The following is a 14,847-nucleotide window of genomic DNA, read 5'->3' on the forward strand; positions in this document are numbered from 1 at the left end:
TCCGTTCATAGTAATTCCTTGAGATTCTAGCTCACTTTAGCCGTTTTAAAAATGAAGACATTCACAAGTCTTTGCAGTGCTGCTCAGGGACAGGAAATTGGGGTATAACAAACTGGAAGTTTGGGAGGGTGTGAAGGCAGGACATTGGTTTTTGACTGATAGGCCTTTGCAAAGTAACAACCAGATCTCACCCAGGTTTAGTTCTACCGTATATGTTGATTGAACTTCTTTAGCTCAAAATTTGTTCCTCACAGCTCCTGTGAAGTGTATGCTGGTCAGTGCTCACAGGCTTTGCTAGAGCAAGTAGATGCATTGATCAGTACTGTTTCGAAACTCTGCCAGTAGGTAACGTCAGGCAAAGTAGTATATGTTATGTGCAAGCTACTTCAAACTTCCAGGGAGAGAAAAGCCTCTAAGTTGGTACTGCCTTTAGAGTGCCTGGCATACTAAGATGTGAATTTACAGCCTTTCTCAAAATAAGTTGTTTATATTCTTTCTTCTACAGCTGTATAAATAATTTTGAATGAGTGGGGTGTGTGATGAAGTCAAAGGCATTGTGTGAAGCTGCCTTCTTGTGAATATCAGGTTTTCTTACTACCCTGAGAATCTGTTCAAGCTTTCCATGTAGTTACAGCGACTTGGGGTTCTGTTACAAACAGTCCCAAAAGCTTTATAAGATATTTGCACAGCAAACTCTGGTCTTGCTTGTGTGTTTGTTTTTTTCTTAAGGTGTTTAAAATCTTTCTCTCGCTGTAATGACAAGCATTGCAAGACTCTGTCTTCATTTCAGAATTACAGCATTGACTGGTAGCATACTCCTTAAAAGCAAGTTTTAGAGACATAGGTATCTGCCTTGCTCTGTAGCTTGGGGCTTCCTCATGCAAATTGATATGACCTCAATACCTCTGCTGAGCAGAGCTTAATGTTTTGTGTTCTTGCAAGGGACCAAGTACTTTGGGGAAAGCAGCTTTTTGACCTGTGTGCTAAAGCATAGCCAGAAGGGAAATCCTTCCCTAAGGGACCTGTGAGGAATAGAAATGAGTGACTGTATTCCCCCAGCCTCCTGGCGTTTGAGCTGACCTCATGAACTGGTGCTCAGAGTAGGCAAGAAAGTAATTTTGAGACATCTGAAGATACGTAATGAAAGTGAGGTTGATTGACCGTCTACTTCAGTATTTTATTGTGCAACTTCCAAGCAATAGCTGTAGCTTTTGAAACTGCAGAGAGCAAAAGGGGGGAAGTTGCACTAAGACATGACACACTTACCTAGTTTAAACTCACATTGTGATCATGGAGGAAGAAGTCCCAGATCCTGGCTGTTCCCCGCCCCCCCCCATTGCCATTTGCCTTCGAAATTCAAGGACTTAACAAGTCTTAACTCCAGCAGAATTACTTTCCATCAGAACTCTGTATCTAGTGTCTGCACTGGAGTGCTTCTCCCTAATATCGTATTAAAACCAGCCATTATTGGTAGACCGAGAACTTACTCCTCTTCATTGTCCAAAATCCTGCACAGAAAGCTAACTTTGCCTTGTGCCTCATTAGGACGCCAAAGAGAAATCATGTTGGTGAGGAATCCCATCCAAAACTGGCCATTTTCTTTTCTCTTTTGTGCTGAGCACTTGTTAGTGAACAACGTAATAGCTCACTAACGGGCTAAATCTATCTAGAAAATGGAATACCGTTTGCTATACCTCAGGTATAGCAGGAGGAACAGCTTTTGTGTCAAAATTAAAAAGGCGGCTTATTCTCCATTTTAATCTGGTTTCTAGTATGTTTGGCTTCATTGCTGGCAGTGAAATTCATCCTAGTCTGGCCCTGAATTCCCACTGCCAATCCTCCTTCTCGTATGTTAACAACCTGTTCTTCATTTCCCTGTAGGATGCAAAAACTTGTGAAACCATCAGCTGATAAGAAGTATGTGGATTTGACAGTATCGTTTGCTCCAGAGACTGATGGAGAGGAAGACTTGCCAGGGCCACCAGTGAGATACTACTTTGTTCAGGAAGACAATTGATGGCAGAGACACAAAAGTCACTCCCGGACCATTTGTTCTGAAAGGAGTGTGCTAATTTTCAGCTATTAAAGATGGTACTGTATATTTCTTTTTGGTGAAGCCTTAATTAAAGCAAATGGTGAAAATCAGTGGCTTTGCACTGAAGACAGACTGGATTTATGTTTCATCTGCTCCCGTTTTCTTCAAACCTGTTTGCTCAAAGGAGGATTGGTCACTCCATGAGATGGAATGTCCAGTACAGTCCTTACCTTAAAGACAAGATTTGTATTAATTTTTGGGGAGCTGAAGAAAGCAAGAAGAATGGTGAACCTAACAAATGGTCCCCATGAGCAAATTAGGCGCTACTTAGAGAAGAGTGCAAAAACTGGGGAAACTGCCATTTTACGATACTCCTGGTGTTCTAAGAACAACTCAAATCCATTTCATATGTTACTTAATTCTCAAACAAGAATTTCATTCTTTCCATCTACACGTGAGATTTAATCCATCCAAAAGGTTTAAACTCCCACTTAAAAGCAGATGAACTGCTTTATTGTGTTGTTGGTGCTCTCTTCTGAACAGTTAAGTGATGCTGTGTGTCAGAGCAGCTATCTTATGTCAGTCTCAACATGGGAACATAGGGAAGCAGGTCTTGGGTAGGTGTAAATTGTCACAGCTCCCCTGAAGTCGAGAGCTGGAATGGTTGATTATCTGCACTAAGACTGTTCTTTGGGGAATACTGCAATATGGGGAAAGTGGAAACCTATCGGAGAGCTGAGTTAACACTTCAAACAATAAAACTTTGTCTTCAAGAAAGAGAAGAATGTTTGGTGTGGTTGAGCCTTTCTGCCCTCACCAAATTAAAAACACTGTAGCAAATGATGACTTTGAAAGGAGGAAAAGGCAAATGGCTCTGGATGTTTGTCATAGCAAACACTGTTTCCTCAGCTGCTCCTTTTGGTACCATTTCCTTATAGCGAATGGTTATGCTGTACACCTGGCCACAGCACAAGTCTGAGTTGCACTGAACACTGAGGTTTTTTATCATCAGTCAGTTACTAGGATATTTAAGTATAAAGAATCTGCTTAATTGGAAATAATTAAGGACCAGCTTTGCTGCTGTGCTGAGGCAGAGGTTTGTTACAGAAACAGCTGTGACACCACCTTATTTTCTCTATCATTTAAACACTGGATAGTTGAACTGGTAGTTCTTCTTTTCTCCCAATGATGATAGAGTGAAGTGAGGTTAGAATGAAAATCTATGAACTGGAAAACCTTTTAATGTGTTTAAGCTTTAGAGATTGTGATTGCACATTATCTCTTGCAGCTGTTGCAAAAGCTATTGGCTACTTAGCCATTTAGCCTTGATGATAATTTATTGAGCTTTAGGGATATCTTCAGATTTAATGAACATTATTGGCCAGGCATTTTACCTCTCCTTTTTTCCCTTCTCGGTTAGTTGTAGTCAGGAATAACAGCTCTCAGGCTGGGAACTTGAACACCAAGATGTATGGAACTGAATAGCTGGAATCAACACAATTATTCCAATATTTGGGATTTAGTCTTACGTGCAGGATATCTTCTGGAAGGTGTATATAGTTTTACAGTCAGTCTAGTTTATAGATATAATTTTCTAGATTAATAATACTGCTTTTTAAACTACCTAACTTATTTCATTTTTTTTAAGAACTTCTTTTAGAGAAACTTTTTGAAACAGGAGAAAAGATGACTACATTTAGAGTGCAGAGAAGGCACAAGCGGACATTAAGTTCCCAGTTCTAATTAACAACGAAAATATATTTCACTGTGGCAGTATGAGAATCTGAACTCTTAGCTGAAATCACTAATTAGTGCTAAGGATCACTTAAAGGATTAGGTCAAGTCAAAAGCACTGTCCCCTCTCACAGTTGGAGACTGGGAAACAAATGAAACTTTGAGTAAGTACACTCTGGTACGCTAGTGTGGTGTTAACATCATGCTTATGCTTTTGAAGTAAGCAGCATATAAAAATAGTAAAGTCTCAGTACTTTGCTAGAATGCCATCTGACGGTCCTCAGGGTTTAAAGTAAATTTTCAGAGACAATTAATGGAATGGCTTTTATTAATGATATTGCATTCAGCTTTGTGAGACCCTTGCCAAAAAGTCCAGGTTGAGGTTGGCAGGGATCGGGGCCAGAATTTACGGACATGGCTGTATCTCTATGCTGCTCTTATTGTGTGTATCTGTTGGATGGATGTCTGTTCTATGGGTGGGTTCTGCTGAGTTAAACAGTTGCTGATGGAAAAAATGAAAATGCACAATAGCTCTAGATATTTATTAGCAGACCTTTAAAATTTTCTGGATATAAGTTAAGCTAGGTAAAATCTTGCAAGTAATAACCTAAAGAGGACTTTATATGGAAGAACTGTGCATGTCAAGTGGCTCATTAAAATTGTTTTTCATGTTTTAAAACTTTCTGAATTGCTAATACGGAGAGTAAATATATTTATGTTGAAGGTTGTGCACAGTGGAGTGAGCTGATTCAGTGTGAATTTGTGTTTGATACAGCCCATTTCTCAATCTGTTGCTGCTTTTTATCAAAACTCTCTGCAGGTGCTCAGCATGATCACACTAAAAGGGCTCAATCAAACCAGGCAAGTGAATTTCGGGATGCTGGTCTTCCAGATCTCCAGCGTTGTCACTACCAGTGCTAGCAGTGCAGAGGCTTGTAGCACTACCTGGAATCTAAGAACTGCTTTTTTTTTTCTTTTTTTTTTCATTGTAGTGAAAGCTTGTGTGTGTCTAGGACTGTTTGATGCTCTATTCCCATGGAGCAGCTACAGCTAGCAATCTCCCTGCAGCAATGAAGAACTATCTTTCCACTAGAACACTTTGAATAGCTTTCTTTCAAAATGTTATTCCTTGAAAGAGCAGTTGACTTGCAGAGATGAAGTTTTATATCAGTATTAAAGATCTTTCTCACTCAAATGCTTTCTTACAGAGTTTGCTCATATTTACGGTAATTTTCCCTCAATTTCTCGCATTCTTAATAGGTGCAGGAATGTTTGTGCATGCAAAACACAAGGCATTTAGCACCCAGCTCAACAGTTCTGTGTGGTTAATTTCCATGTTTCTTTAATGCTAGGAGTAGCGAGGATTCTGTGTGAAGATCATGCTACTGTTAACAAGACTGTTTCGGTGGGTCTGATGGATTTAGGACTTCATTTACCTATACAAGGAGTAAAAAGTACACGTTTTCAGCTTTTTTTCCACCATATAGTGAATATGTGAATGTCTATTTAAAAAAAAAAAAAGTGCTATTCAAGAATAATGACTACATAGAAAGAACAACTCTGGCACCAGCTGGGCCTCTGTGAATGCAGAAACCCTGTCACCTCATCATGGCATCTCACAACCAGAAATAATGCGGGTTTGAGCTAGGCAGAGAGTTTGTGTATCTGTCTGACTTGTATCAAACATAAGTAAAGGCTTTAGATAAGTTCATGTTCTTAATTTTTCCTTGTGTCTTTGAAACAATGTGGCTGTAGGCCAGTTGTTTGAAGAAAGGAACTGAATTTCAGCCAAATGCAACTGGCTTATTAGCTTGGAAGGTTTATCCATCCCTGTTAATTATATCCTGTTTTGCAATTACAGAAAGCATACTCTGCTACAACACAGTGCAGCAATCTAAACCTTTGTCCAAAGGTTGGTAAGTTTTGACCAGGTAACTTTTGAGAGCTTATTTTAGTAAGCGTGTCTTGTGGTATCTTTTGTGTGGTCGATGAAGTAGCTAGCGTGGGTGTTTATACGTGCTGCAGAAACTGTACTGAGGCTCAAGCTTAAAGGTGTCATGAGTTACAGCATTGATTAACACCAGCAGAACTGTCTTGCTAGTAAGTGAATCATTTTGCATAGCAAAAGTGAGATACAGTGAAGAAGTATTAAGTTCCCACTCCTCACAGCAACACACAAGTTTCAGTTTCGTACTGAGGAAAAGCTGCAACTCTAACCTGATGCATACTGAGCAGCACCATCTTCACGAAGTGATTTTAAGTATTTTCATGAAAAGAAAGTGCTAATATCTCATGTTATGTTGTACTTTTATAAATACAGTGGATGTGCCTTCATATGGTCACACATGATCTATTATTTAGAAACACATTCTTTTTAAAATTTCCCAAGCCTTGACTGACTTCCATAATCCTTGAAACAAGTAATAATTAATTTGTGATTCCCAACTGATATCAAAGGAACATGACGATCAGTCTTGGTCTGGAAATAAGAGCAACTCTACCTAGAGCACTCCCTGCGTGTGTAGTGAAGGCGCTAGCTGCTTCGGTACCTAGATCATAGCTGTCTTCAGCTGAGCTGTGCGAATGCTCCCCCACCGCTGTCAAAGAAAAGGTGCGGTTTATTTGGTTGGGTTTTTTTTAAAGAAAAAAGCCAGGCTCTGGAGCTAGTCCTCTCCACTAACTATGAAGGAGTATAGCTCAGCAGTGGTACCCATCCTGTAAGCACTTTATTCAGTCCAGCTGCCTGGCAGAACTTAGAGGCTAAAAATACTGAACTTGGATCTTACTGCTGATCACTTAAGTTGCTTGTTTTGAAGGGTGGATCCCCAGTTTCCAAGAAGAGGGATGCTGTGCCTAAGGCTCGGTGGGGTTCCACAACTTTGGTATTATCAGCAGAGCTCTCACATGCCCTGCTGCCTTCCCTCGTTACCAGCTGTGCAGTCTTGTCCTCCTTGTGCACTCACTGGGGCTTGTCTCAGCCCATGGAGAATGTAGTTCAGGGGGCTTAACCAACAGGGACACTAACTAACTTACTTTTGTTTAGTTTCCTGAAGTTTCTCACGGCTGGGTCTGATGAACACCCCTGCTGGCACGTAAAAGGGGTGGGAATGTTCAGCTGGGCAGGAGATGTCTCAGTTTGCTTGCATTTATGCCCTCCCTCAGTTGCTTAACATGGGAAATGCCTCACCCACCTTCCTCAGGATGTTCCAGGTCCTGTAAGGGTTGCATGACCTTGCAGAGAACCAGGAACCCCCAGTTTAAGCTACCCAGACTTGTAATTTCTACATTTTGGTCTGTATTGCACCTCTCTGGCAGTGCTCCAAGCCCCAACAGAGGTGAGACATCCCTGCTGTCTCTGTGGGATGTCATAAATGGCACTGATCCTGTTACAAGTGAGTAGACAAGAAACAGGGTTTTTAACACGAAGAGTTTATTGCACTGTGAGCCAGTGACAGAATTGGGCCCACAAACGCTGTCGGCCTAATTTCAATGCAGTATTTTTCCATCGCATTTTGCAGAGGCAATGTATCCTCTCTTTCCCACTCTTGTCTTTTCTTTTTTTCCCACATTTAATCTTCTACAGGAATTGGGGTTATTTGCGCTCCCCAAATCTCAGAAAATTCTCTGGGAGAAGTTGCATCACATTCTTGGTTTAGGGCCAACAGAGCTGTTCTAGAAATTGCGAGAGACAGTAGCTTGTGCAATGCCTTTTGTTTATCTTCAGTAGAGCGAAGTTCCTGTGCTGCTTCTCGTGCTTCTTTCTTTTAGCAGGATCACTCCTGTGTGTGCCTTCAGCAACCAGCTTGCTTTCAGAACACTGGGTCCTCTGCAGTGCACGTCTGTATGACAAACGGCTTCAGGTTCCCTCGGGTTTGGGTCACAAAGTAATTGACAACATCCTGAAGGCTTGGGAGTGTCACCTGTTTCACCAAAACAAAAAAAAACAACCAAAACAAAGCAAAAAAACCCCACCAAATAAAACATGCTATCTGTGTTGAGAATGTATTTTCAAAAACATGCTGGCAGGCTGGGATCCCTAGCAATGTTTCTCAAACTACTGATACGGGATTTACATCCAGCATTTGGATGCAGTGAGGTCTAGGACAGCCCTCTGCAATCTATGGTAACGTTTTGACCCTCGAACATGTAACTCCTTCCCTTCCATCAAATGAGTAAACAAACCAAAAGAGAGATTGCTCTCTGTACCATTGTGCTCTTCAATGACTGCTGATGCTCTTTCAGCAGATGCTTTTTGAAACCAATAGGATGTTTCTCAGGCCATGAGTTAAACATGTCTTAAGAAAAGTGGAAGAAAACTGTTTTAAACCAAATAACAGGGTCCATACAGCCTTGCTCACACTTCAACAAAGTTAATTTTATTTCTCTAAGTTACATGGAGTGCATTTTGAACTTCCTCTAGCTGCAATCAGAGCTCAGTTTTCAGAGTTAGTACTGAAGCCTGAGTTGGGGGGAAAAAAAAAAAAAGCAATCTTGGGTGCTTTGTGAGTGGTTTGAATTTATTTTTGTTAGGGAGAAGATGCTGATTTGGGTTTTTTTTCCCTACTTTTCTAGTTCTTAAAAGATAACTTGTTTTTTGAGATTAGGTTAGTTGGACTAACAAGAGAGGTGAACTGTCCACATACTTTACTTTGACTCACAAATTATAGTTAGGAATTTACTAGAGCTTTTCTAATTTTCTGCAAAGTGATATTTCTTACACCTACTTACGAATCTTCAACAAGAGAATTGCTCACTTACCCGTCTTTCCAATTCAATAATGTAACTTGTTCCTTTGGATATCACTTTGTAGTGCTTTAAGTGTGGGGCACTGAAAGAAAATGAAAGTTGATATGCTGCCTGAAATGAAATACTTTTTGATATATTGTTGTCATTACAAACTCCTTTGCAGGAGCAATGGGTGTGCTTTCTAATATTCCCAGGGCTTATTGAAGATGTGTGGCAGGTTTGTTTTTTCCCGTTTTAGTTTAAAAACACCGAGAATTGCAAATGTCATTCCTGGTATCTCAGATGCCTCTTGTTCTGAAGCTCTGCAAAAGCTAAAACATGGCAGTTCAGTTGAAATGTGTGTTTTTAGACTAAGTTATTGTTTGAAAATATTTGTCTCTTTCATTTTTCGTTGTTCATTTTACAAAGGGGTACGGCTTTTTCCATTTTCATTCTGCGTGATGATTTCTTAAACCGAGTGGGGTTTCATGGCAAACAGGGGAAGCCCATTTACCAAGAAAATGGGCTTTTGCTGGCTGGTCTTTTTTGTTTCTTTGTTTAATCTGACCAGCTTTGGAGGAGGAGAGCGCCAAGAAATCAGTCTCAAGCCCGCCCCTGCTGCCTCATTTTCCTTTCTCAAAATAGCCTTAAGGCAAGGCATATGTTTCACATGTCAACTCTGGGTATTAAGAATTCAGTTTTTAATACAGTGCATACTAGTTAAGAATGGGATAATATGTTGTGGAATCAACCTACTCCAGCTCATGTCGGATAGTGACTGCATAGTTCTTGCTGTCGCTGCCAGGACGCAGGATTAAATTCCCACATGAAGCGTTCTTTTCTAACATCTCTATTGCTTCTTGCCGAGATACTGCATAGAAGCACCTGCATAGAAGGGAGGAGAAACACGGCATAAATGCGAGTTATGCTGGCAAGGCCACATCATTCTGAGCTGCGTGAAGAGACGTAGTCTACCGGGCTAACACCTCTTCACAGTGCTAGGCTTTATCCAGGGTAACTAGCCATGGCTGCCGAAAGACATGACATCTGAAGGACTCTTGCTGATCAATGCTACTACAGGAGCACAATTCAGGACAGCAGTGCGTTGGCATTCTCAGAGAGAAAGTGAAGCTTTCATACAGGTATGATGCTTTCTGGACCCTTGGAAAGAATGTGAGAACAGTAACCTGGACTTGCCTTGAATTTCTCAATGGTAATCAGCATTTTATCAGAAGGGCAGATACAGCAGCCCAACATGTGGCTTTCTGAAAAGTTTTTTAAGCATAGCAATATGCTGCATTCAGCCTTTTCAAAACAAAAGGCATTGTAGGAAAGCTGCAGGAGTAATCTTTCCCTTAGGAAATCTCTAAAAAGGCCTTAAGGTAGATTTTGTTCATTGAATATTATACAACCCTTGTACAACAGCTGAATTTTGAACCTCTGCATGGAAATAATACTTGGAAAGAAGAAGGGAAGGCTCTTTAGTCAGGTTAGGGTTCACATAGTTCAGTCAGAGCTTACTCTGGCATAGGGGTCAACATACTGCTGGGAGGACTTTTTCTGCTCAAGGATGCACTGGAACAGTCGTTAAATGTAATCCTTCTTTTCTTTTCCTTCTCTAGCACTTCATGCATTCTTGTAAGTTGCCCAGGTAGTAATGACTCATCTGGTGGAACTGACAGCTGAAAATGAATGGTGTAATTGAAAAGAAAATGAAAGAGTGGACAAACATTGTGAGCAATCCTTTCTGTGTGCACATCACAGGTAATCTCTGAGCGCAGCTGCTGTGCAGAAATCTTTCTTACCTGCTTGGTTTAAGCAGCTGTGATAATCTGGAAGGTTTGGATGTGCCTCTGCTTTGAATAAAATGCTGCACATGTGTTTTTGTTAGAATAGTGAAATAAGGATATCCGTGTCCTGATTTAGAAGAAATGTGCATTGACAGAAGTGGGAATGATGGCAAGAATCCACAAGGGTATCTTGCAGTTGCTCTACTGCAAAAGGCTGTGTAAATGTAATTTAACCTGTTTCAGCCATCCTCAGCTTTTTAAGTGATTCAGCTAGGCCAATGTAAAGTCATTTATAAACAAATGTCATTTATTTTTCCACTGGTCATTATCAAAGAGGATGTTGTTATTTTCAAAGTGCATTTAGCTAAGAAGAATAGTAGAACAAAACACAGGGTTGAGGGATTCTCTCAGGTGTGCAGTTTGGCCATTTCTTTGGTTATGTCTTTATCCCATGGTAAAGACCTAGAGAGTTGCCTTTCTCAGAGCAGGCTCTCTTTGTCACAGCTGCAGGGGATGGACTTGTGCTGGAAGTCTTTTCTTTCCTGGACAGCAAACAGTGGACTGGGAACTGCGTCTGACTAGATACCATGGCAGAGTGTGTATTGCAGATGAGCTGGGATTAAATCAGCCTGAATTTCGCTCTCCTCAGGAAAACAAACAAACAAACAAACCAACCAAAAAACAACAACAACCCCCCCCAAAAGAAAAAAAAACAAACCAAACAAAAAAAAACCAAACAAAAAACCAAACCCAACAAAACCCTGAACAGTTCAGTGTGTGCAAACACGTTAGAAGTGAGGCTTTGTGCCTGTGGAAGCCAATTTCTGGCATGCATGAAGACAAAACCCCCCTATAGACACTTTTGACATGAAGTGAGATATAAAACTCTTCCGTACCTTTGTTACGGTGAGAATAAAACCCTTCCATTCTTTCCTACATTCACAGTCATTAGCCTGAGAGAACAGAAAATGACGGTGTTAGAACAACTAGAGCAACAAAAAAAAAGTAAAATATTTCATGTGGAAGCCTCAAATTGCTCTCGCCCTTTTAGAAGTACCATGCCTGGAAATGAGCTCCCTGCCAAGCTACATCACACCCTGAAACCCTGCACTTCCCCAGTACTCCACGTTCAATTAGAGGGCGAGGACAGAGGTGGGAAGGTAAAAAAAAATCATAGCTCTGTTGGAGTAGAAGGAGAAGGTTATGTGAATCCAAGGAGAAGGCCAAGTTAAGGAGATAGGTGAGTCTTAAGTATAAAACCTTCTAGGTAGTTTCTGAGCACTACAGTCTGTATGGCTTCTGAATGGTGGGGTGGTCAGACATTTTATCCCTTTCTTGGTTTTACAGGTGATGTGGGCCTGTCAGTGTGGTACTTCCTGGTTTCTCTTGTATATTTTCTTGTTCAGTTCTTTGCTCATTTCCTATTCCCAGATACTCCTGAGAAAAACTTCTAATGCCTCGAAGGGGAGTTTTCCAGGTTCCTTTGCCCTGCCTCCCTCTCTTTGGTGCTGCCTGGCTGTTTGCTTAGATGTCAAGAAGGCAGCTCTACTCCCACACCAAAATGGAGCTCTGAGTATTTGTAGGAGAAGGAGTCAAGTACCGAGTGGCTTACAAATCACAGCCTTCCTCTCTTTACCTTCAGTTCTAATTCCCCATTCGACAGCATCAGGATGAACCGTGCAGAGCCATTTTCATCTGGATGAACATTGGTTGCTGAGGTCAAAGCTGATATATCTAATTTCTGTGAGTACTAAGGAAGAGGGAAAAGAGAAATAGCACAAGTTGTAATTTTCACCAAAAATCTAGCTGCTCTCCAAAGGAATTTGTTTAGAAGAAAATAGATTGAAACTTTTTTTTTGCTAGAACTTGGGTTAAGTTTAACTGACAGATGTGCCAAAGCTCAGTCCTTTGCTTCTGCTTACAGAAGCTCTTCTCACCAACAGCGTACCTTCTGGATTTTTCCCATCCTAATCTTCATCACAAACAATTAAATCCACGGGACCTACCTGAGTATTTGCTTTGTGACTCCAACTAAAGCCTCAGCCAGAATACACCATAATAATACCAAGCACTTTTTCCTCATAAAGGAAAGTCATGTTACACACCACTTTCCAAAGGAAAGTCATGCTACCCTTGTGCACAGCTGAGGAAAAAGCACATGGTAAAATTATGGAGCAATGCGGATACGTTTGTAGCTCAGGTGCCAAAAAACATACTCCTTTTTTGTTTTGATGAGGCAAATTAACATGCTATAGTTTGTTTCACTCCGGCTTTTTTTGATCTCAGCCTTTCTGTTACAATGTTCAGTACTATTTTTTTGGACTATGCAGATGAGAGAGGAAAGGGTGCAAGAGGTGTCTGGAGTACATAAGGATTACTTGATGAAAATAATTGATGCACTTAATCAGATGGGTAGTTACAAAGATAGCACATTACTCACTGTTGGGGCTTTCTTATCGTCATAAAAGAAAAGCATAGTTCCTCTGAGTTCTGTCCAATACACTCTAAATTCCTGTTGGAAAGGAGGAAGTGTCAGTTTGTGAAGATGATCTTTTTAGTTTCCCAAAATGCTGAAAGTGAAAAAAACTGCTAAGAAAAAACTGTGTCGTCATATGTTAGTTTTCAGTGTTTTAAAGATCGTTAAAGAGCAAGTATGGGAGGGATTGTTCAGGGGGGAAAAAAGGTTTTACATAAAAGGATATAAATAAAGGAATGTAACAGGGAGCTTTATTAAACTTGCAGGTATTCTCCTGCTAGATACAACAAAGCAATGCGTTGAATAATTTCTAGTGCTGCAGAAGAATTAATTGTAAGTTTATTAGTCTACTTTTTGTTTCTTGGAGTTCCTGTTTTCTGTGGTACCTGGGTGTTCCTGTGTTTGTGAACCACCATGCTATTTTGGTTTTTTTATTATATCTACCTTTAGCACTGCGTGACTCTCATTTTCTCTACTCTGTGCTTCTGCATCTACAGAGATGTGAGTGTAGGTAGGGTAAAAACGACTTTGTAACCCTAAGTACAGGGCTTGTCATTATCAAGTGCCAAAAAAGGGCCACCAGCTTGGTTAGGGGCTATGGTCTGAACATACATGCTATTGTAACATACACAAGCATGTAGGCATTTACAGATTTGCATCTTAAATAGTTATCTTGGGTCAAAAAAATCACTCTTATTTTCCCAGTTAGTCCGCATATGTTAAATCATCAGCCTTTACTAACAAGAAGAAAAAAGATGTAGACAATCTCACACATACTTCAGGTGGCGTGTCACTGAAGACCTCAGGATGGATACTGTTCTCCAGTAAACAGAGGATGCGTCACAGCAATATAATCATGTCAAATTTTTCTCTTGGTATTAAAAATACTGCATTAGCTTTTCATCATGGTGGTAGCTATGAAATCAGTCAAACTCAATCCACATTTCCGTAGGTAATAGTAAATTATAATAGGATCCTGGAGATATTGATGGTTACCTTACATAATTTATTTTACACCCCCCCCCCCCAAGTAATATGAACAGTAATAATTAGATATGATTATTTCAGTGCAACCATTTGTGTCAGCCACTGCTGAGAAACATTTCCCCCCACAGACCTGTAGCTCCCAGCAATACATTTTTGAAGAAATATTTCAACACATCTACTTCCCGGGACTGCGCGCCTTACCTGGCATCTTGAGTGCCGGACAGACAGGTAACCCTGGAAGTACAAAGGCAGACCGGTGATCCTCCGCCTCTCCTGGAAGATTCGCCGGGGCGCTGGCTGAGGAGTTTCCTCCAGCTGTTCCCTAATGCCTCTCAGCATTCTTTGGATATCTCAGCAGGATATCTGGATATCCTCTGTTGCTGTGCTCTTTTTTCCCCCCCACTCCTATTGTTCTCAGTCTGCTCCGTATCAGCCTCAGCCAGAGAACTCGCCCCGGTGAGAGGGGGAAAAAGCAGCACCTTGAAGAGGAAGTCTCTGTACTTGCTTTAGGTCAGCGCATGCGGCCGACTCTTTGCTGGGTGTATGACCGTGGGGGGAACCAGACTGAATGGATTAAAAGGATCTTTTTCTTTAGAGTGTGCTCCTTGCATTTGCTCGAGGGGAGACATTCAAATGATGAGCATGCCGGTACAAAAGTGCATCATTACTGTGATGGGTGTCACCTGGAGGTCATGGCAGAAAAGCCTGCTTTTTATGGCTTACAGCACCGGACTTTCGTGGGCTGCTGCCAGGGGGGAGGCTGCTCTCAGCTGCCTCTGAAATAACACTTAAATTTTTCATTGGGAGCGTGGATTAACTTTGGGACTATCAGAGTTGAACTTTCTTTAGCAAATGACTAGGGGGATTATAGGACACTAAAATTAATATTGGAAATAAATCTACCTAACCGGCAAGGATAAATCAACTTCGTGACGTGCATGTAGGAAGACGACTTTCATTGTTAAAGAGCTAATATACCAAAGCCTTTAAGGAAATTGTGAAGGGAGGTCGTAGTTCAGGAACAAAATGTTGGTCCTGATAAATGAGGGGTGAAATTTCCATCAAGTTCACGGAACCATGATTTTTAACTTAGTTTCTGG

General features: G+C 40.9%; 2 protein-coding genes across 4 annotated transcripts in view; one reads left to right on the forward strand and one right to left on the reverse strand.

Annotated features, from left to right (window-relative positions):
• UBA6 (ubiquitin like modifier activating enzyme 6) overlaps positions 1-10,980 on the forward strand; it is a 42,453-nt gene extending 31,473 nt beyond the window's left edge. For 2 of the 3 annotated variants that reach the window (XM_075149809.1, XM_075149810.1), the window contains exon 34: positions 1,882-10,980. In XM_075149809.1, the coding sequence (XP_075005910.1) occupies positions 1,882-2,017 (136 nt within the window). In that variant the 3' untranslated portion in view covers positions 2,018-10,980. The remainder of the gene's footprint in view (positions 1-1,881) is intronic. The other variant, XR_012673576.1, reaches the window with a different exon arrangement.
• Positions 7,579-14,086, reverse strand: STAP1 (signal transducing adaptor family member 1). The gene is made up of 8 exons (XM_075150477.1): positions 13,949-14,086; positions 12,725-12,796; positions 11,921-12,034; positions 11,181-11,237; positions 10,016-10,176; positions 9,251-9,379; positions 8,528-8,597; positions 7,579-7,689 (listed from the first exon to the last, which is right to left on the reverse strand). The coding sequence occupies exons 1-8, from the start codon at positions 14,084-14,086 to the stop codon at positions 7,579-7,581; spliced, it is 852 nt and encodes a 283-aa protein (XP_075006578.1).
• Positions 14,087-14,847: the final 761 nt, after the last annotated feature.

This window comes from Calonectris borealis, chromosome 4, assembly GCF_964195595.1.
Source record: "Calonectris borealis chromosome 4, bCalBor7.hap1.2, whole genome shotgun sequence".
Lineage (NCBI taxonomy): Eukaryota > Metazoa > Chordata > Aves > Procellariiformes > Procellariidae > Calonectris > Calonectris borealis.

What these genes read in the sequence shown, in the direction of transcription:
- STAP1 (XM_075150477.1), bottom strand. Translation starts at nt 14,086, where the DNA reads ATGCTGAGAGGCATTAGGGAACAGCTGGAGGAAACTCCTCAGCCAGCG. An exon ending in TTATTCTCACCGTAACAAAG is followed by an intron (nt 10,177 to 11,180) that starts GTACGGAAGAGT and finishes ATTCATTTTCAG; the next exon opens with CTGTCAGTTCCACCAGATGA. An exon ending in TTATTGAATTGGAAAGACGG is followed by an intron (nt 7,690 to 8,527) that starts GTAAGTGAGCAA and finishes TTGGTGAAACAG; the next exon opens with GTGACACTCCCAAGCCTTCA.